This window comes from Cibotium barometz, chromosome 53 (assembly GCF_041138505.1).
Source record: "Cibotium barometz isolate CiBa-2024 chromosome 53, ASM4113850v1, whole genome shotgun sequence".
In the NCBI taxonomy this organism is placed as follows: Eukaryota; Viridiplantae; Streptophyta; class Polypodiopsida; order Cyatheales; family Cibotiaceae; genus Cibotium; species Cibotium barometz.
In genome coordinates this window covers 23,389,131-23,409,625 of record NC_141098.1, presented here as the reverse complement: position 1 = coordinate 23,409,625, position 20,495 = coordinate 23,389,131, and the positions used below count along the sequence as shown (strand labels likewise).

The following is a 20,495-nucleotide window of genomic DNA, read 5'->3' as shown; positions in this document are numbered from 1 at the left end:
GGCTTTTATACAAGTTTGCTCTATCAAAGCACACAAATGCTTGCTTGGGAGAGGTGAAGAAAACATTACACAACTCACACTAGAACCGATTTGGCTTACATGTTGAAGAAGACATATCATAGGTTTTATGTTCCTCTCCACCTTTTGGGGTCTTAGGAATGGACAGTCGGCTGCTTGACGTTATGTAATGTCTTGTGCGGGGCCCATCTAGTTGTGCATCCACACGACTTGACCCTTAGTCGCTAGCGAGATTCTAGGTTTCAACTTCTTGCATCAAGCAAATAATCACACCTACAAATTGTTAGTGGCATTGTGCCCTTGTATGCTTGCCTAGGGTGATTCATTCCTCTTTCAACACCTCCATTTTTAGTGTCTTGGAGAGTAACCATTTAAAGGTCCTAAAACCACTAACAAGTTTCTATGGATTTCCTCCCCCAATTGAGTGTTGGGATGACCACAAACTCCAATTCTGCTCCAACTTTTAGCCTACTAGATTGAATGAATGAACCGTGGGTGCTGTGCTTTTGGCCACGTCATCATATGAGCTTAAATTCCTGGCTATGTTCCTTTGTTTGTTGCTGTCCCTCACCTCTCTGTGGCTCTCTCTCACTGCAACAGCAAAGAAGAAGGCGCCAAGTGCATTACTCTGCTCAACAGAAAAAAAACATTTCTCTTCAAAATTTGAATGGTTTAAGCCAGTTTCAAAGCACGGCCAACATGTTCTCTTTTGGGCATGCAATGCAGAGAAAAAGCTTCTGCATAGTGGAACCTACCTGGGTGATTGCGTGGAAGAAATATAGGCCCGAGACAGCTTTCTTTCAAGCATTGGGTCAGACCTCCTGAAAACCGCTTTTCTGCATTTGGGTTTTGAGGGAAAATACTGAAACAGGTTTTTCTTCTTTTGGGCATTGAGGCAGAACACTAAATACAGCTTTTCTGCTTTTGGGTATTGAGGTGGAACACTGGAAACAGCTTCTCTGATCTTGGATATCGAGGCTGAACACTAGAAACAGCTTTTCTGCTTTTGGGTACCTTGAAAAACAGATTCTCTGCTTTACCAGTATCATGGGATGATGGAAACCACCTTGGGCTTGAAACAGATTTCTCCGTTTGGGCATGGATCAGAGCATCTGTTGTATAGTCAGCATATGAGTGTCTTAATGCAGACTCAGAAGCACTGGTTTTCTCATAAGGTTGCAGGTGAGGGTCAATTCGCACTCATTAATAATGACTCACAAAGACAGAAAAACGGGTTCAGACTGGTCATATTGGCCTTTCCTGTGAGACAAGAAGCCTTGGTCACATTGCAAACCAGCCAGGAAGAGCCCTCCTTCAATTGGGCTGTTGAAAATGCATGTAATTTGCCTTCAATTGAGCCCCCCACAGCATCTTCTACAGAACCCATATCACTAAAATCACATCCATTGAAAAGAAGGCATTTTCCAGCTAATGGAACTACAATCTCTAATGGTTTTAGCCATACTTCCTTCCAAGTGAAATCATCATCAGCTTCAGTTAATGGCCAGGAAGCCCCTCGGTTTGCCAGCAATCCGTCTGAAAGAGTAATGGTTTACTTCAAGCTCTTGGATCTCACAGGCATGCCTTTGCTCAAATGTTTAAAGCATGCCTCTGGTTTGATAGAAGACGACTTGTTGAGCTTATTGACTACTCTGAGCTCATGTGGATTCAAGCGTCGCGAGCTCAAGACCATGCTTTCCAAGTACCCCCCTCTTGTAAAGGTGAAAGGTCCTCAAGTGGAACAATGTCTCAGATATTACTCTAGCCTTGGATTCACCAGCAGTGTTGTGATATCCCTCTTTGTGAAAAGGCCAGCTTTGCTTGCCTGTGATTTAGAGAGGGCAAGCCAGGTGATTGAGTTTCTTGTCTCTATGGGTATGCAGAAAGAGGACCTTGGTGCCATCCTTTCAAGGCGGCCTCATATACTTGAGCATGATGTGGGCATACTAAAGAGTACAGTATCTGCTCTCATGAAAGCCAGGATCAGCCAAACTGATATTACTAGATTATTCAAAAGAGCACCTGCAGTGTTCACATCTGTGCAAGAAGATATCCAAAACAGCTTGAAATTTTGGTCCAGTGTAGGGGTGGAGGGTAAGTATTTGTGTAGAGCACTTTTACGGCGACCAAACCTTTTGAGCTATAATACTGAAAGTATGCTAAGCACATATAAATACTTGCAATGGTGGATGGAACCAAGCGATCTAGCCAAGCTGGTCTCAAGGTTTGCAGAGCTGTTGGCCTATGACCCTCAAACAAAATTGGAGCCTTTGATCAACTTTTTTTTGCAGCTTGGGGTAACCGAGAAGGATGTTGGAAAGGTCATTCTTCGGCGTCCACAGCTTATGTCATTCACTATCCAAAGGCTGGAAAGGACTATTGGTTACCTGAAAAGTCTTGGCGTGAAGGATGACATGCTCGGAAAAGTACTCACTATATCTCCTCAGGTATTCAACGGGTATGCTTTCCTTTTGTGCATTTGCAGAAGAACATGTGTGCATTTCGGTGATTGAAAGAAAGAAAGTTGAATGTTCGAATAGCTTATTAGCTGTAGGAAGAAAGTCAAAAGAAAGGTTTATCAAACTCCATGAAAGACTCTGAAGCTCTATGACAACAGGTGACACAGTTTCATGTGTGGATGGAACTCCTCTCCATGCCTCAATACAGATCACCCAGTGTGGGCCCATGGAGATCCTTATTGCATATGACGTCTGAATCTTTAGGTAACTTGGCATTTAGATAAACCCATTTGTTGTCATTGTTAGAAACTGATTTCAGGATGTGCTGGCACATCCTTGATGGGAGTGTCCCTGGCTGTATCCATGTCTTATGGATATTGGTCTGCTAAATGCCTTCTCTGATGACTCCAGTCAGTTCCTGTCTCTATAATGCACAGGGCCACCCAAAGGCACTGAAAAATCCATAGAGAGACCATGTGATGTGGTCCAACTTATTGCTTTAGCATACCAACTATTGCCAAGCCCTTGTGATACAAGATGCATGGGTGAGGAGAAAGCAAGGCATTGGAGGAGTTGTCTACCTTGTGTCATGTTTTCAAACTTGTGTACCCTCCTTTGTATTTGAGTAATCAGCTGAAATGAGGTAGATATCTCTGTGGAGAAGGCCACAAGCTGTGCATTGTATCTACAGGTTTCATTGGTTTATGTTGGTTGCTTGATTAGGGGTCAACATGCAGAGTTAGAGAAGCCTAGTCAGTTCTAGATAAAATTCTCTTTTCGAGTTCCAACCTTTTTCATCAGTCTCTACCTCCCTGTCATGCATACTCTGCAAAGCTATGCCTCCCATGGTGTGCTCTATGCTCTCCCAGTCTTTATCCAAAGGTGGTGGGAAGATACCTCAAATGACCAAGGGCAATCCTCATGGCATGAGATGTGTGTCTGTATAGATAGCAAGGTTTTTCCATGGAACTATCCTGTGTGATTCTCAAAAAGTAGTCTCTGTAGAATTGAAGCTTCATGGAAAGCTCCGTCGGGGACAACGACGAGCCAGGTCCAGGCGACGATGTGGTTACACATGGAAGATTTAAGTGATGGTCTCGGAACCACTCTAAGAGTGGGTTCACACACACTTACTCACCTGCACTCATAACTGAGTGTTCACACACATGAGACTTTGAATCCCAACAGTGCTGCTGTCAAACAAGACAACAACCTGTTGGCCACTTACGTTGCTGAAACTCGAGCGACTAGTTGTGCTCGTACTCCTGGTCATGAGCACCCTTCTGCTTATCCTCGAGCTCCTGGCTAACAATGGCACCAACGATGGAACTAGGAGTTGAAGAACTAGGGGCATCCTATGGGTCCTGTGTGGGAGTTGGGTTCACCACGGAAGCCGTAGAGATTGGGGCTATGGTCTAGGCAAGGGGCTTATTAGAACAAGCCTTTGAAATATGCCCTATTGTGTGACAAGAAAAGCATTGCCCCTCTTTTTTGTTTTGAGCCTCAGCGTGGTGGAGCTTACCACCGGTCTTGCCTGCCTTGGCTTTTTGGTCTACAACGAGTTTTTGTGCATTGTCAGAGTTCTTGAAGCTAGAGGCTCGCGTGCTGTGTCCTAGGGATGACCCCGATTGGTTTTGGCCCTTGCCGTTTGCATTAGATGCCTTGGGCTATTGGGACTGTGTAGTCTTGGGCTTTTCAATGTTGTGCTTCATTTCGGAAATTTGTGCAAGCGCTAATGCCCATTCAAAGGTCGTGGGCTCAAACATACGCACATCCCATTGGATTTGCGTATCCAAGACAAATAGGAACTACCCTTTCTTGCCCTCCTCAGATTTGCACAACTGCAAAGCCAAGTGGCAAATCGAAGAACTGAATGTGTGTTCTAGCACAATCTGCTGAACTGCAAAGCTGCCCAAGATAGTGAGCGAAGTAAGAACCACCTCTTGAGGTCGGTGATGAATTGGTCCCAGTTATAGCGAGCAAACTCAAATTTTGTGCATGTGTGTTAGGGTTCTATGCATAGGTCTTGCATGTAGTGTTAGTTCTCATGCATGACTAGGTTGTCTAGGTAGGCAACAATTGCATTCCAAGAAATTAGCTTCACACATTGAGTACCTATGGCAACATATCGAGGCGATGCTGCTGATGGAGAATAGGGAGCATTTTGACACTTTAGAGTATTGGGAGAGCCGATTGTAGCTAATGGAGAAATAGTTTGAAACGCGGAAAGCAAATTTGGCAAGAGCTGAAGAAGTGTGACAACAAGAAGAACATGAAGCAAGGCTTTGGGAAGAGGAAAGGAGAGTCTAGATCATCAAGATGGTGGTAGAAAGCGTGATGAAGGAAGTACACGCATGGGTAAGAATCAAAGTGGAGTCGCCTAGGGTTGAGGAGCAACCCAAGACTGTGAGCGTTGATCCAAGTGAGGGAGAGCTTCCTCTTGTGATCTCTTAGAGAGAGTGATATTAACTTCTTCAAAAGACCTAGAGGGTCTATGAGACCTAAATGTTAGTACAATGTATCCAATGTATCCATGATGAATACTCAATCATGGAACGGAAAAAAACATGTACAAGGCTAAGCTAAAGTATCTATGTGATGCGACTGTGTGTAGTCATACAGTGATACCGTCCTTTGTGAGAGAGAGAGAGAGGGAAGAGAGAGAAATGTTATTAACGTCGACGAAAGACCCCTATGAGACCAAAAAGATGCTTCATGTGATCCATGAATAAACTGGATGTCAAGACAACATGAAAAATGAAAAACTAGCTGCTGAATGAAAAATACAGGACCAACGTACTATGTTGACCATGTGTGTACAATATAGTAGGCAATAGAAGAGCCTCATGTGTCCACCTCCTCATGGACTGAGTATCTGGCCTTGATGTCCACTACTGTGGGATTGCTTCTTTGTGTCACTAAAGGAAGTCCCGAATCTGGAACTGTCGGGGGGAGGGGGGGGGGGGGGGGCTCTGAAGGGCATATTCTCTCTCATAGACCCCCCCCCCCCCCTGCGTGGGCTGCTCACTCGGTGGGGACATCCAGCCCCCAGAATCTGGCCTCAATGGACAGAGTATTTGGCCTACACAGCACAAATGCTCCAGAATCTGATGAATCCAAAGTGCCTCAATGGAGGAGAGAAGGTAGGATTTGTACTCATCCTCGGTGGAAGAAGCAGCAACAGTCCTCTACTTCTGAGACTTCCAAGAACCCAATCCTGTACCAAGCATGAAGCAATATCCAGATGTAGACTCAGTGCTTGGTTGGAAACCTCTGACCACAAGTTTGCACAGCAACGCCCTGCACTAAACAAAGGAGAGAGATTGGCTGCCCAGCACACGGTTTTTGTTCACAGAGGCTAATATTAGGGCACCATCTTCCCCTCTTATTGCAGCCATTGTCAGAGCGTGGAGAAGCATGAGACCATTTTTGTGACAAAGGCTTCCTAGGTCTTTGGATGAGGCTGACCGACAACCTATTATGTGGAACGAGTTCATCGGGGATGAGGCCGGTCAACCACTTGGTGCATCTCGTTCATAGTCACACGGAATGGGCATTTTTAGACTCAGGAATGTTGGGGATGCCAGCATCTTCCCGTTCCCATTCCCGTCCCATGTCACACTATAGTCATAGGGAATGGCCATTCTCAATCTTTTCCGTCCCCGTTCCCTGTCCCCATTTCATGTCCCATGTGACTATGATCTCGTTACATGCAGTGGTTAGGATGGGAGAGATGTGCATACATAGTTCTTGCTTGGAAGACCTTTAAGAGTCTTCCGGAGGATCGGAGAGCTGCATCCATTCAGCATCTTAGGGGCTCTCGCATACGTATTGATCAAATTGATGCAACTATTCCGCATGAGTGGCTCTCTGGGACCTTTCAGGGAGACTATCATCTGAGTTGGTTGGGAGTCTTTTCGAGGATAGGCATACCTTTGCAAGTCATTGCTCTCCCAAGCTAGGAGGCTACATATTGCATCATCTACTCTATCATGCCTGGAGGGAGATTGAGGAGATGTAGCATGGAGGGGATCATCCCATATACTAGGCTTAGTCCAGTGAGGATTGTTAGTCGTTTGGGGAAGCATTGGTTCATTGACCCTTCTCCTCAGATAGTGACATATGGCTCTTGGTGTTTGTGACTATATGGTGGTAGTCCTATCAAATATCTTCATTGGGATCCAGGAGAGTGGGAGTGGGTTGATGCTTTCGATCCATTGAAAAGCCTCCTCTTTTTCAGTTTCACGGTCTGGAATGCCAGGCTTCTCCTCACTCGATAGATGCATAGGATCCCTACTCTTAGGCCTCATTGGGAGAGTTATGATATCTCTCCAGTGATACATCTTAGATATTGGCATAGGCTTTGGCATTCATATAGAAGGAGCCATATCTCTCATTTGTTTTGGTTATTTGTACATGGTGGTCTCCCTATCAATCAGTGGAGATTGGTTTTTGGTATAGCACCTACTTGCCCTAGATGTGCGCGACAGATTCTGAGACTGTACAGCATTGTTTATGGGGATGCAACATTGCACAACAAATTTGGGTTTCTATAGCCCAACTTATGGGCAAATTGAGTGGCCGTGCCATGCACGTGACTTGGGGGTTAGTTGCTTGGCTCTCCCAGTCCGGTTCGCAGCTTTTTTACGAGGGTAGTGGTACATACTTTGCTATTTTCATTCGTAGAGGTATTGCCCAGCATGGTTTATTGCAGGATGTCCCTCACTCTAATTATACACCCCCCAGACAGAGGATTGACACCAGTTGGGAGATTCTTGCCAGTATTATAGCTGTTAGCACATTCATCCCCAGTTTCTGCCCATGTTTGGTGTCCTTTTGGTCCCTTTTGCATGGCCCTTGATTGTGGGCTGGCCACCCTTATTTTATATATTTTTTTGGGATTTTTCCCAGCCTGGATGCCTTTTTCCCAGTCGGCTAGCTTCTGTTGTCTAGTCGGCCAGCTTCTGCAGTTCCAGTTGGCCAACTCTCCCCACCTATAAATAGGTGGGCTGGCCTCTCACTTTTGTATCTTGTTTAGTCTATCTTTTTCTCCCTCACTTATGAGACTACTTCTGTCTCTTGCTTGGGACTGTAGTGCTTCAGTATATTCAGCATAGTTGCTCCATCTCTCTCTCTCTCTCTCTCTCTTGCACTCTCTACTCAGCACACTCTGGTGCTTATTTGCTTCCGCACTGTGCACTCTTTCATGGTATCCTCGCTCCCGGCTCAACGATTTCCTTTGCTACCCCATATTCAGGCCTATTTACAGCCCCTTCACCTCTGCGTTTTTCTCAGATTTGCAGCCCTCTGGTTGCCGGGTTTTCTGGACAGCTTCTGCTGGTTGTTTTCCCTTCAGTTTGGCTTCATCGCTTGCAGCCAAAAGGTAATTTCCTCATCAGTGTTTTACTTCTACTTGGAGTTTGGATCTAGGCGGCCTGTTTTTTCAGGACAGCAGCCCCTCTTTGGCTGCGTTTTCCTCTCCGGTGGACATTCCCTTTTGCAGAGGGGGATTATTGTGGTTCGGGCTTTGGTGGCAACCTTGGTACCTGTGGTTGATGTTGGGTTTTATGCTGTGTATGCACCCAGAGGAGTGCTAGTGATCATCAGTAGATTACTGGGGCACTTTTTACTTCAGTTAGTGGAGGTTTTTTCCCCCCAGTTTAGCTCAGTTTCACTTATATGCAGTTTATAGGTGTTTTGGTCCACCCGGCACATTTTATGGCCGGACATGTGAACACATCTCTTTAGGTCACTATTATGTGGCTATTGTACTTCACTTTTCCATCAAGCATAATACTGAAGTCGTGTTCTCTCTCTCTGTTGGTTTCCACGCCTGCTTGAAGCTTCTCTAAACCCTAACCCTAACACTTCTGTTGCCTTCATTGCCTTCATTTGGTATCAGAGCCATCTATACAGGCCATAGCCACCAAACACCCACGCTGTCAGCTGTCCGTACGAATTCAGTGACAGCTACTGTCATTCGCCGTACAACTCTGCCTGCCCGTACTGTTCCAGCTCTGCGCAGCAAGACAGGTGCTTCCGTACAGTCAGCGCCGCCTTCAGGTACTGTACGTGCCCGTACACAGACCGCGCCGCCTTCAGGTACTGTACCTGCCTAGACTGCGCCGCCTTCAGGTACTGTACCTGCCCCGTACAACTGTCAGCGCTGCCTTCAGCATCTGGTCGCCTTGCTCTGTACAGTCCTCCGTACAAACCTGCGCAGAAAGTCGTGCAGCATTCAGTGCTGCGTACCTGCTTCTGTACCAGTCGATTGTACCTTCTGTACATTCGACTGAAGCTTCAATACTGTACTGCTTCGACTGTACCTGCTGTGCATACGACTGCAACTTCCAAACCTGCAGAGTACCTGTTCGCACTGTTCAGTACAGTGCTCCGTCAGAGTACATCCACTGTACTTCACCTGTACCTGCAGTCTGCTCCGTACAGTAAACTGTACCTGCACAGTACAACAGTCAAGTCATTCGCATTGCAGTCAACTTGTACCTGCTAACATCACACTGTGGTAAGCATTACAAGTTTTGAATATTGGGCATTTTTATTTTCTCTGTGAAAATCTATAGGCAAATACCGGCAGACTTTCTAGCAAAGAACTAAATACGTGAATACATCACTTTGCTGTTGATTTGCCATTATGCCTACGCACAATGTTGTACCTGTGTATGAGGAAGACAAATTGGATGGCACGAACTACTCCTTGTGGAGTTTTATGCTGAAAAATGTGCTTGTGGCAAAAGGTCTTTGGGATTTTGTTAGTGGTGATGAACCACGTCCAGGCCCTCCTCCCCAAGGGGGTGCTCGTGGACGAGGACAACAGGTACAGGCTCCAGGGCAGCCATTGCCTGTTCAAAGAACAAATGCTCAAAAGACATGGGATGCCAGGGATGCACAAGCTTTGTCACTCATTGCATTGTCAGTACAGAGGTCCATTATACCTCATATTCGTTCAGCTGGCTCTTCACAGAATGCATGGGTGACTTTGGAGCAGATGTATGCTGCTCGTAATGAGGCTAGGATCTCATTTTTGAAAAGAGAGCTGGAAAATCAGAAAATGAATGAAGGAGATGATATGTCTAGCCACTTAAACAAGCTGCAGGATTTGAGAGAGCAACTCATCAATGTGGATGAAATTATTCCTGAGACACAGCTTGTGTCCACCATCTTGCACTCTTTGCCAAGATCTTACTTGGCTTTTCATACCTCTTTGAACCTCAGCATGAGGAATGCTGTTGAACCCCTCAAGTATCAGGAACTTGTTGCTCTCTTACTACAAGAGGAGCAAATGAGGAAGAATATGAATATGAACACAAATGCTGAACAAGCATTTACTACAGGTCAAAAAGGGAAAGGAAAAACTCAGCCAAAGAGTTCAAATCAAAATTCTGGTGATGGTGGTTCTTCACAGGATACCAAGAAAGGTGATGGACAGCCCAAGAAGAAGGGCAAATGTCATTACTGTAAGAAGCCAGGTCACTACATCACTGAATGTAGGAAGAGGATTGCCAAAGAGAAGGCAAAGGAAGCTGGGATGTCTGTTAATGATGCTTCTAAAGCTCCTCCAGAGACTGCTTCTTTTGTTGAGGACAGGGATTACTGTTTTTATACATGCAGCTATGATGCCTCTTGGTCTTCACAGGCACTCAGTATGACAGAGCATGCATGTACTTGGTATTTTGATAGTGGTGCCTCAAAGCATATTACATCTCGCAGGGATTTGTTTAGTCATGTTGGCCCTGCCCCTGTTGGCAAAACTGTTCAGTGTGCCAACAATGCTTCATATCCAGTTCGTGGCATTGGGGAGATTCAGCTCACAGCCATTGATGGCTCCATTCTCCGCCTTACAGATGCCTTATATGTACCAGGGATAAAGAAGAATTTGTTGTCCATTTCTTCTTTAGCACATTGTGGTATGCAAGTCCACTTTGATGATGATAAATGCATGGTCAGAGACAAAGCTAATGCCTTGACCTTGATGCTTACTGGTACATTATGTCATGGACTTTATCAGTTGGATGCATTTCAGCCAGTGGATCAGTCTGCTTATAATGCATTCACTCTTACTCCAGCTATGGTTGATGCGGAGTTATGGCATGCTCGCATGGGGCATGTAAATTTTGGTAGTCTTATGCTTATGCAGCGACATAACATGTTTACAGATCTACCTCTCGTGGAGAAGCCTCCAGATCACATTTGTGAAGGATGTATTTTGGGAAAAATGCATAGGTTTTCCTTCCCACGTGATCAGGCTCTAAGAGCAACTGCAAAGTTGCAGCTTATACACAGTGATCTTTGTGGTCCCATGCAGACGAAGTCATTAGGTGGTTGCTTCTATTTTGCAACATTTATTGATGACTTCTCTCGTATATGCTGGGTCTATCCTTTGACACAGAAATCATAGGTATATGATGCATTTTTGGCCTTTGTAGCACTCGCTGAGACAGAGTCAGGATGCAAGGTCAAGACTCTCCGTTCTGACCGAGGGGGGGAATATATGTCACATATGCTGAATTCCTTTCTTGGGAGTAGAGGTATAAAACATCAGTATACTACTCCTTACACTCCACAGCAGAATGGGGTTGCAGAAAGGAAGAATCGGTCACTCATGGAGATGGCCAGATGTATGCTAAAGGCAAAAAGGCTACCACATATCTTTTGGGTGGAAGCTGTCATGTGTGCTTGTCATATTTTGAATCGATGTCCCACAAAGGCATTGGTTTCTATTACTCCTTTTGAGGCTTGGCATGGCCGCAAGCCTTCTGTATCGCATTTTCGTATCTTTGGGTGTCTTGCATATGCACACATACCCAAAGAGTTGAGGAGGAAGCTGGATGATAAAGCCACAAGATGCATTTTTGTTGGGTATAGCCGTGAGAGCAAGGGCTACCGGTTATATGACCCACTATCCAGGAAGATATTCACTAGTCGGGATGTGATTTTTGATGAAAAATCAGAAATATCCACGGCTGGTTATGAGGCAGATCAGGCTGAAAATGATGTGTTTGAAGGTCTACTACCTATGGAATTTCATTCCACAGTTGGTGATCCAACTAATGAGGGTACAGGACAGCCAACAAATGATGTAGGTGGTGCAGAAATTCAGCAGCAAAATGAGCCAGAAGCTGAACCAAATATGGGGCAGCAGGCACCACAGGTCAGACACATACCTAGATGGTATTTGAGGACATTACAGGACAGCCATTTAGAGGGTCCTCTTGCTGGTCGTACTCGTAGGGAGACAAGGACCAATGAGCATGCACACATCATGGATTTGAATCTGGTTATGGCAGCCAGTTTACAGGATGATGATGAGCCTGATTCATTTGTGGATGCACGAGATAATGTGCATTGGAACAAAGCCATGCAGGATGAGCTTGATTCTATTAAAAGGAATCAAACATGGGATTTGGTTGATCTGCCCAAAGGCAAGAAAGCAATTGGTACTAAATGGGTCTATAAGTTGAAAAGACATGCAGATGGATCCATTGACAGGTACAAAGCCCGTCTAGTCTTTATGTGGATGATCTCTTGCTCATGGGATCAAATGATGACAAAATTGCAGCCTTTAAAGAGATACTGCAACAGACATTTGACATGTCTGACTTGGGGCTTGTACATTACTATTTGGGCATACAGTTTGTGCAGGATAACAGAGGCATTGGGTTGTTGCAATCACGGTATGTTGCTAAACTTCTGGAGAAGTTTAAATTTCAGGATTGCAAACCTATTAGTACTCCTATGGAGCCTGGGATGAAACTGTCACTACAAGATGACAGTATTTCCTTTGATGCCACTACATATGCTCAGGCTGTTGTTGGGTGCCTCATTTACTTGTGTAATACAAGGCCAGATATTCAGTATGCAGTCTCTCAGTTGAGCAGATTTATGCACAGCCCGCGGTTGTCACATTGGCAAGCTGTGAAGCGTGTATTCCGTTATTTGTAGGGTACCTTGTCTCTAATTGCTTTATCCTGAGGGGGGTGACATGCAGTTATACGCTTACAGTGATTCAGATTGGGCTGGTGATTTTGATACCAGACATTCCACTAGTGGAAATTGTTTCTTTCTTGGCTCTTCATGCATTTCTTGGCTAAGGAAGAAACAGACCACAGTGGCCACTTCGTCTTGTGAGGCAGAGTACAGAGCAGCCTACACTACTACTGTTGAGTGTGTTTGGCTGCGTCGTCTTATGACTGATATGGATATTTCAGTGGAGGAGCCTACACCTATCTATACTGATAGTCAGAGTGCCATTGCTATGGCCAAGAATCCTGTGTTTCATGCTCGCACGAAACACATTGAGATTCACTATCATTTTGTTCGGGAGAGACTCCAGGCAGGAGATATCAGTCTGATCTACTGTCCTACAGATCAGAATGTGGCAGACATCTTCACCAAGGCATTACCACGTCCGAAATTTGAAGCATTCCGCAGTGCTTTGAATTTGTTTCCTTTTGGTGGATGATGTACAGTGATCACATATCACTCCAGGGGGGTTTGTTGGGTTTTATGCTGTGTATGCACCCAGAGGAGTGCTAGTGATCATCAGTAGATTACTGGGGCACTTTTTACTTCAGTTAGTGGAGGTTTTTTCCCCCAGTTTAGCTCAGTTTCACTTATATGCAGTTTATAGGTGTTTTGGTCCACCCGGCACATTTTATGGCCGGACATGTGAACACATCTCTTTAGGTCACTATTATGTGGCTATTGTACTTCACTTTTCCATCAGGCATAATACTGAAATCGTGTTCTCTCTCTCTCTTGGTTTCCACGCCTGCTTGAAGCTTCTCTAAACCCTAACCCTAACACTTCTGTTGCCTTCATTGCCTTCAGTTGACACTACTTCTGAGATTGTGCGGTTTTTTTCTTGAGGAGAGCCCAAGCTACAGACCTAGTTGATGCCTTTCCCTCTTGAACCTTCTTACAGCATATTCCCAGGCCATGTGTGGCTGCCTTTCCTCTCTATATCCAATCTGCATTTTTTGCTTCCCTCTTCTGGTGGCCTCAAGGTTGGAGGTACAGTTGACAGAAGCTTCTGCGTTTTTTGCTACAGGAGGATTTTCGGGTGTTGTCCAGCCTCTTAGGGCTGCGTTTTGGTGGGAGGAAGGGACCTACATCAGCGTCTTCTAATTTGGACAGTTTTTTATCTTATGAGGTTTGGTCCTATTGGTTGGATCAATGATGACAGCTTCAGTCCCGTACCACTTTCTTGTTATTTTCTAGATGAGGCCGACAAGTTGGATGGTGGTAACTTTTAGTCATGGAAGTTGCAGGTTACTTCTATTCTCAGGGAGTATGGTTTGATGGAGTTTCTCTCGTACAAGAATCGGTGCTTGCCGGACCTTGCCTTTGCGGAGGATGTGTGTCGATGGAGGAAGACTGACGGTCAGATCTATGGCTTTCTCCTCTTGAATTGTAAGGATTCGGTTCTTTGACACTTCATCTATGCTCCTGATGATGCTTCTACTTTCTATGTGTGGTGGTTGCTTTGTGACCTGTATGGTGATGCCAATGATCGGCAGATGGTTTCTACTTCTGGGTGCTATGCAGCCAGTGATCTTGTGGATACTTCTTTTGGAGATGTTCTTGCAGTGAAGGATAGTGGGCTAGTTTTGCTCACTGCATTTGAGGAGTTTGTTTCTCCTGTTGCCTTGCCTTTAGTTTCTGTGCATACTTCTCCTTGCCAGGATGATATATCTGGTAATGTTTTTGAGGAAGATAGTGGGCTATCTTTGCTCACAGCTTCTGAGGGGGATTTGTCTCCTATTGCTTCGCCTCCAACTCTTTCTTCGTCAACCAGTGACCAGGATGTGTTGCTGGTCCCTTTGCCTTCTATGGAGGAGCCTGGTTCTACGCTGTGTGATGCTATTGAGGAGGCTACTACTACTTCAGTTACCACTACTGTGAATGTTGCTATTTCCCTTACTCTGTGTGAGGATTCTGGATTGTGGTCAGGTGTGTCCATAATCGTGCCTGGGGCACAGTGGTACTTCCAGGGCTTGAAGGATTGGGATTTGGATTTGGTTGGGCTTGTGGAGTCTCGACATCAGTTTTCAGAGGGGGCAGTTGAGTTCTTACATCTGGCGATGCCGACCTTCGAGGAGGATGCTATTGTACAACATTTGGCTACTCTTGGTACAAAGTTGGAGTAGATGGACTCTTATTTCTTTTGAGGGTATTATCTTCTTGGAGCTACAGGCTTCTAGGGATTTCTGTGGCACTGTGTTTACATTTGGGTTTGGCACCGATATTTGGAGCAGCACGACGCAGCCTACATGGTTGTTTTCTTCTAGAAGAGCAGTGTACCTGGCAGCTTGTTTTGTTGCTTTTGTAGCTCAGTTGCTTGTGGAGCTTTCCTGGTACCTGTTGTTGCTTCATTCTTTTGTCTTTGACAGAGGACGACTTCTTCGGCTTCTCAGAGTTTGTTTAGCATCTGGTGCTGAGAGGGGGTGTTAGCACATTCATCCCCAGTTTCTACCCATGTTTGGTGTCCTTTTGGTCCCTTTTGCATGGCCCTTGATTGTGGGCTGGCCACCCTTATTTTATATATTTTTCTGGGATTTTTCCCAGCTTGGATGCCTTTTTTTCCAGTCGGCCAGCTTCTGTTGTCCAGTCGGCCAGCTTCTGCAGTTCCAGTTGGCTAGCTCTCCCTACCTATAAATAGGTGGGCTGGCCTCTCACTTTTGTATCTTGCCTAGTCTATCTTTTGCTCCCTCACTTATGAGACTACTTCTGTCTCTTGCTTGGGACTATATTGCTTCAGTATATTCAGCATAGTTGCTCCATATCTCTCTCTGTCTTGCACTCTCTACTCAGCACACTCTAGTGCTTATTTGCTTCCACTTTGTGCACTCTTTCAAGAGCATGGCAGGTCTGGAGAGAGAGATGCATGGAGGCTATTGAGGGTGTTTAGATTTTTGGGTCTCAGTGCATTAGTACTATATGGGGTGACATCATCCATACTCTCATGGCTACTTGGGCTCGTATTCAGGGGTCCTCTCGTTCTGCATAGGCAAAGTGCGTTATATTTATGAGGGAGTGGGACCATGACATTTTCTTTTCCTCTAGTCTCACAGGTCTCTCATGGCATCATGATGCTCCTCAGTGGTTGAAATCACCTTACATATTGGGGTGATTCTATTCTTTTCCGGCTTATATAGCCGTGTTGTTGTATGCCTTTTCATACTTAATAGAAGTCTCTTTCTTGAAAAAATAAAATAAAATCTAGATGTAGACCTCCTAGTATCAATACAGCCTGTCCAATCAGAATTTGTGAAACCAACCAAATCAGCACCACTGGAATAGGTGATGCCATAATCTGAAGTACCTCGAAGATAACAAAGAACTCTCAAAGCTGCTTTTGCCAATGAGACCTTTGAGCGGCTGATGAGAACTGGCTGAGAACACTCATAGCATAGGAGATATCTGGACGGTTGTCGGCAAGGTAAAGCAATGAGTCAACAATCTGCCAGTACTATGTGGAATCCATCAAGGGTTTATCATCCTCCTTGGATAACTTGGCATTGGGATCCATGGGACAAGAGAGAGGTATACAGTCTGACAACCCATAAAGTGAGAGCAGCTTCTTCTGCACATACTTCTTCTGAGAAATGAAGATACAATCATCTCTTTGCCAAACCTCCATTAGTCATCTCAAATGTCTCTGAAAGCTTGGACTGAACCTATGTGACCAACTCAGTATCTGAGCTAGAAAGGATGAGGTCATCAACATACAAAACAATGACACAAATATCCCTATCAGAAAGAAGCACATAGAGATTGCTATCTGCATATGCCCTCTCAAAGCCAAGAGATAACAAGAAGGCATCAATCTTCTGATACCAGGCATGGGGTGCATGTTTGAGACCATAAGGAGCTTTCTCTAGAAGATACACATGGGTGTCCTGTCCTTGAATCACAAAACTAGGAGGTTGTGCTCAACATAAACTTCCTCCTCTAAATCTCCATTCAGAAAAGCGGATTTGACATCCATCCGGAACACGAGCCATCTGAAGTGTGCAACCAGAGCCAAACCAATCCTGATGGTGGTATACCTAGTTGTAGGAGCAAATGTCTCATCAAAGTCTTCACTTGGCTTCTGAGCATATCCTCGAGCAACAAGGCGGGCTTTGTACTTGTCCAAAGTACCATATCATGTGCACACATGTACATGCCAATCTTAGGACTAATCCTAGAGTGCAGCGAGATAAAGAAGGATTAAGAACCAGAATTTTGGAGCATTGATGTGCAAGATATGGCAAGGGATGGATTGGAGTGGACAAGCAGACCTATCGGCTGAGTAGAAAACATGAAGAGGCTGTCTGCTGCAGTAAAACAGGTTGGGTACTTCCATGATGAAAAAAGATGTCCAGGCGACCATCAGTCGGCTAGTTACTTTAGTTGGTCCAAGGCCTATAAAAGGCTCTTTTGCTCATCGTTTTTGATCATTCAACCCCTTGTTGGCTGGGTCATAGAACTAGGAGTTTGTTTAGGTATTTTACTACCTTTTCAAGGCAGCCCATGGCTGCAAGGATTTATGTACCTTTTTGTACCATATGATATACTGAATTTCCAGCTCTCTCTCTCTCTCTCTCTCTCTCTCTCTCTCTCTCTCTCTTTCTCTCTCTCTCTCTCTCTCTCTCTCTCTATTCTGTTTGCGTTTTTGCATCAGCACGTTCTAGATGGTTTTTAGGGCTGAAAGAAGACTCTTAGAGCTTCCGCATGCAACATACCATCTGCATGAAACTTGACTTTGAAAATCCATTTCACACCAATTACACGATAATGTAAAGGCCATGGCACCAAAGACCAAGTGTGATTCCTCTCAATAGAGGACATCTCTGCTTCCATGGCTTGCCGCCACTGTGGCTGTGAAAGAGCCTCCTCTGGACTCTCAGGCTCATTGATCTCGTGGAGAGAGCTCATGAGAGCATAATTCACTGTGTGATGAGATGTGGAAGCCCGAGATGAACGGTGAGGTCCAGGGATGGTGGTAGAGATCTAGTTATGGAGCTGTGCATCTATGAGACCAGAATCTCTAAAGAGTTGCTGAACCCACTGAGGTAGGCCAGCCTTCCTCTCAAAGCGTGAAGAAGAAGATCTAGCTGCAGTAGAGGACTCATCCAATGTTGTTGGGATTGGTGATGAAGTAAGCACTTGTGGGGGTAATCCCGTAGTCATAGCAGGACTTGTAGAGGGACTAGGAGCTGCAAAAGCTGGTCCAACAAGAACTGGTGGCTGTAAAGTAGCAGTTGGCACTGGGGTGTTAGCAAGAGGAGGAGGAGCTAGACGTGGAAGAGGTATAAGATCACTTACATCTGCCCCGGGAATGGATCATCCAGAAAATCCGGAGATGCATCAGGTGGAGAGGAGTTGATGCCAAACAAGCTCTCATCAAACCGAGCATCACGAGAAATGATGATGTCATCAACCTCTGGATCCCCAAAGCGGTACCCTTTGGATCTAGCCCGTGAAGATCATCCTCTTTGACTTCGGTGCGAGAGTGGTCCTCTTCTAGTCTAGGACATGCACCTAAGCAACACAACCGAAAACACAGGTTAGATACAGAAGACTTGTGTCCTGTAAAAGCCTTCTCCGGTGTCATCCCCTCAACCGCTTTTGTGAGAGAGCGGTTAATGAGATAAACTAAGGTAGCCACAGCTTTACCCTAGAAAGCAGGAGGGAGACCTGCATGATGCAACAAAGCACGAGCCATCTTTTTTACGGTCTGGTTCTTCCATTCCACAACTCCATTCTGCTCAGGAGTGTAAGGAACTGTGGTCTGTTGATGAATGCCCTTCGACACAAGCAAGTGATCAAATGGTACAAACTCGCCACTATTATCATTCCGGAGAAAAGAAACTATACCCTAGACTGATTTTCCACCGTCGCGATCCAAGTCGTGAAACTAGCAAAAGCATCTGACTTGCAAGCCAGAAAACATACCTAGACTTTGCCAGTGAAATCATGCACAAGAAGAAGAAAATATCAAGCCCCTCCAAGAGACTCAACCTCCATAGGTCCAACAAGATCTGCATGTATAAGCTCTAGTCTTCGGGTTGTTCGATGAGCAGCCTCCTCTAGAAATGCATCTCGAATCTCGATGATGCTTGCCCATCATGCAGGATGAGCAAATGTGTGAAAGAGACCTGAGCTGAGGGAGTCCGCTAACAACTTGCCGAGAATGGAACTTCTTTAAGGGAGCAATGGGTACATGACCGAAGCGAGAATGCCACAGAGAAGTATCTTCCTCAGAAACCAAAGCCATCAAGGGGGAGAAAAGGTGATGAATATGTGAGTCAGTGCGAGTGAGCTGGGAAGTGAAGTTGGTGATCTTGTAGAGACCCCCATCATGGACTCCATTGGCAACAACCGAGAGAGTCTTCCAATCGATCACTTCAATGACCTCATCATCAAAGTACACACCAAGTCCCTTCTGAGAAGCTTTGTATATTGAAAACGGATTTTTGGAAAAGGTGTGGAGATGGACATGCACACATCGGCTCCTTCTAGCAATAACTGAGTGTAGAAAGACCAAGTATGATAGTTGGTGGCTGTAAGCTTCATGGAGTCACTTGGGGAGGATTGTAGGATGGTATATGGGTAGGGGTGGGAGCATGAACTGGATGAGAGAAACTCAGAGAAGAAATATTGGGAAGAGGAACCACCTGGGGAGCAGGAGCAAGGGATCCAGGCAGCGAAGGTGTTGGAGTATCAACTGGAGAAGGAGCAGCATTAGAGAAATCTCTTGAAGCCATGTCCTTTGACAAGAAACCTTCTCGAATCAAGAGGGCTATAAAAAAACAGCAAATAGCCTCCTCTCAATGTGTGCACAGCAAGAGGAGAGAAAGAAGAAAGGGAGGGAGGCTAGGAAAAGAGAAATAGAGAAAACAATTCTCTCAAGAACTTGCCCTCAGCGCTTGGAAGAGAGCCCCAGTTCCAACAGTAAAAACGCAGCAGTCCTAGGGTACAGATGCAGAAAACGCAGCAAAGTTGAGGAAGCCTCTGCTCCAATCAGAAAAACGCAGCACTTTCCTACCTGTAGGTGAGCATTTGGCTCTGATACCATGAAAGAAAGAGAAAACACAGCTTGCAGGTAAAAGCACAAACTGTAGAAGGCCGTAGACAGTTGATTATTGTTGAAAATGAGCACAAGGGAAGCCGGAAGGTGCTTACAAGCATAAGAGACTATTGCAACAGCCAATGACCTCCAACAAATATGCAAGAATGAGATGAGATATGAGGAGAAGGGTGTGCACCCTTATATATCCCTCATATGAGCAAGTTGGCCAGCTGTAGCAGCCCGACAACAGTCGTGAAGCATAAATATGCTATACAGGATTTCTATTTTTTTGAGCATTTGGAATTTTTTTCTCAAGGTAGGGGAAGGGGGGGGCTCGTACTGTATGAATAGATTCGTACCAGTACAAGAAACAACCGTGATCCCAAAAGAAACAACGCTCTAAGCACGGAGAAGATCGGGTTAGCATCTGCACTGGCTCAACAAAGACCACATCCTCCTCCTTCGGGAGCGATGATCATGCTGAACTGCCACTCCCCCATGCAGTCCAGCAAAAACTTACCCAACGGGAAAAACGGCTGGCCACTTATCCCAATGCCATCCTTGAGAAGCAACATCTTTAGGAGGCCCAAGCACTGGTAGAGCAATACCAGGCTCAACTTGAACCGCCACCCGTTTTTGTAACATTTAACCCCATACTTGAGTGCGCGCCGTCCCCCATTGAATCCGAACTTCCGCACCAGGTAAGGCAGGAGCCCTCGCAAACGCTCAAGGCCGCGGAAGATCCGTTCGCCAGCATGATGTTGACAAAAGAAGATTTTGCCCCACATGTGTCCCCAAATCCCCCAATGCCCAATGCCTATTCCACAAACTGCCCAACCCAAATCCCACGTTCACATCGAACAACTCGATGCGAATAGTGACATAGAGTGCGACAGCGACTCATGAGGTTTGCACACCAAATTTGCTGAGGTATTTTATCC

The 20,495-nt window shown here is 45.4% G+C and overlaps 1 protein-coding gene across 2 annotated transcripts in view; it reads left to right on the top strand.

Moving 5' to 3' along the window:
- The first annotated feature begins 447 nt into the window (after positions 1–447).
- Positions 448–20,495, top strand: part of LOC147608424 (uncharacterized) — a 40,698-nt gene continuing 20,650 nt past the window's right edge. The window contains exon 1 of one of the 2 annotated variants that reach the window (XM_086789021.1): positions 448–2,465. In XM_086789021.1, the coding sequence (XP_086645147.1) occupies positions 1,071–2,465 (1,395 nt within the window). In that variant the 5' untranslated portion in view covers positions 448–1,070. The remainder of the gene's footprint in view (positions 2,466–20,495) is intronic. The other variant, XM_086789022.1, reaches the window with a different exon arrangement.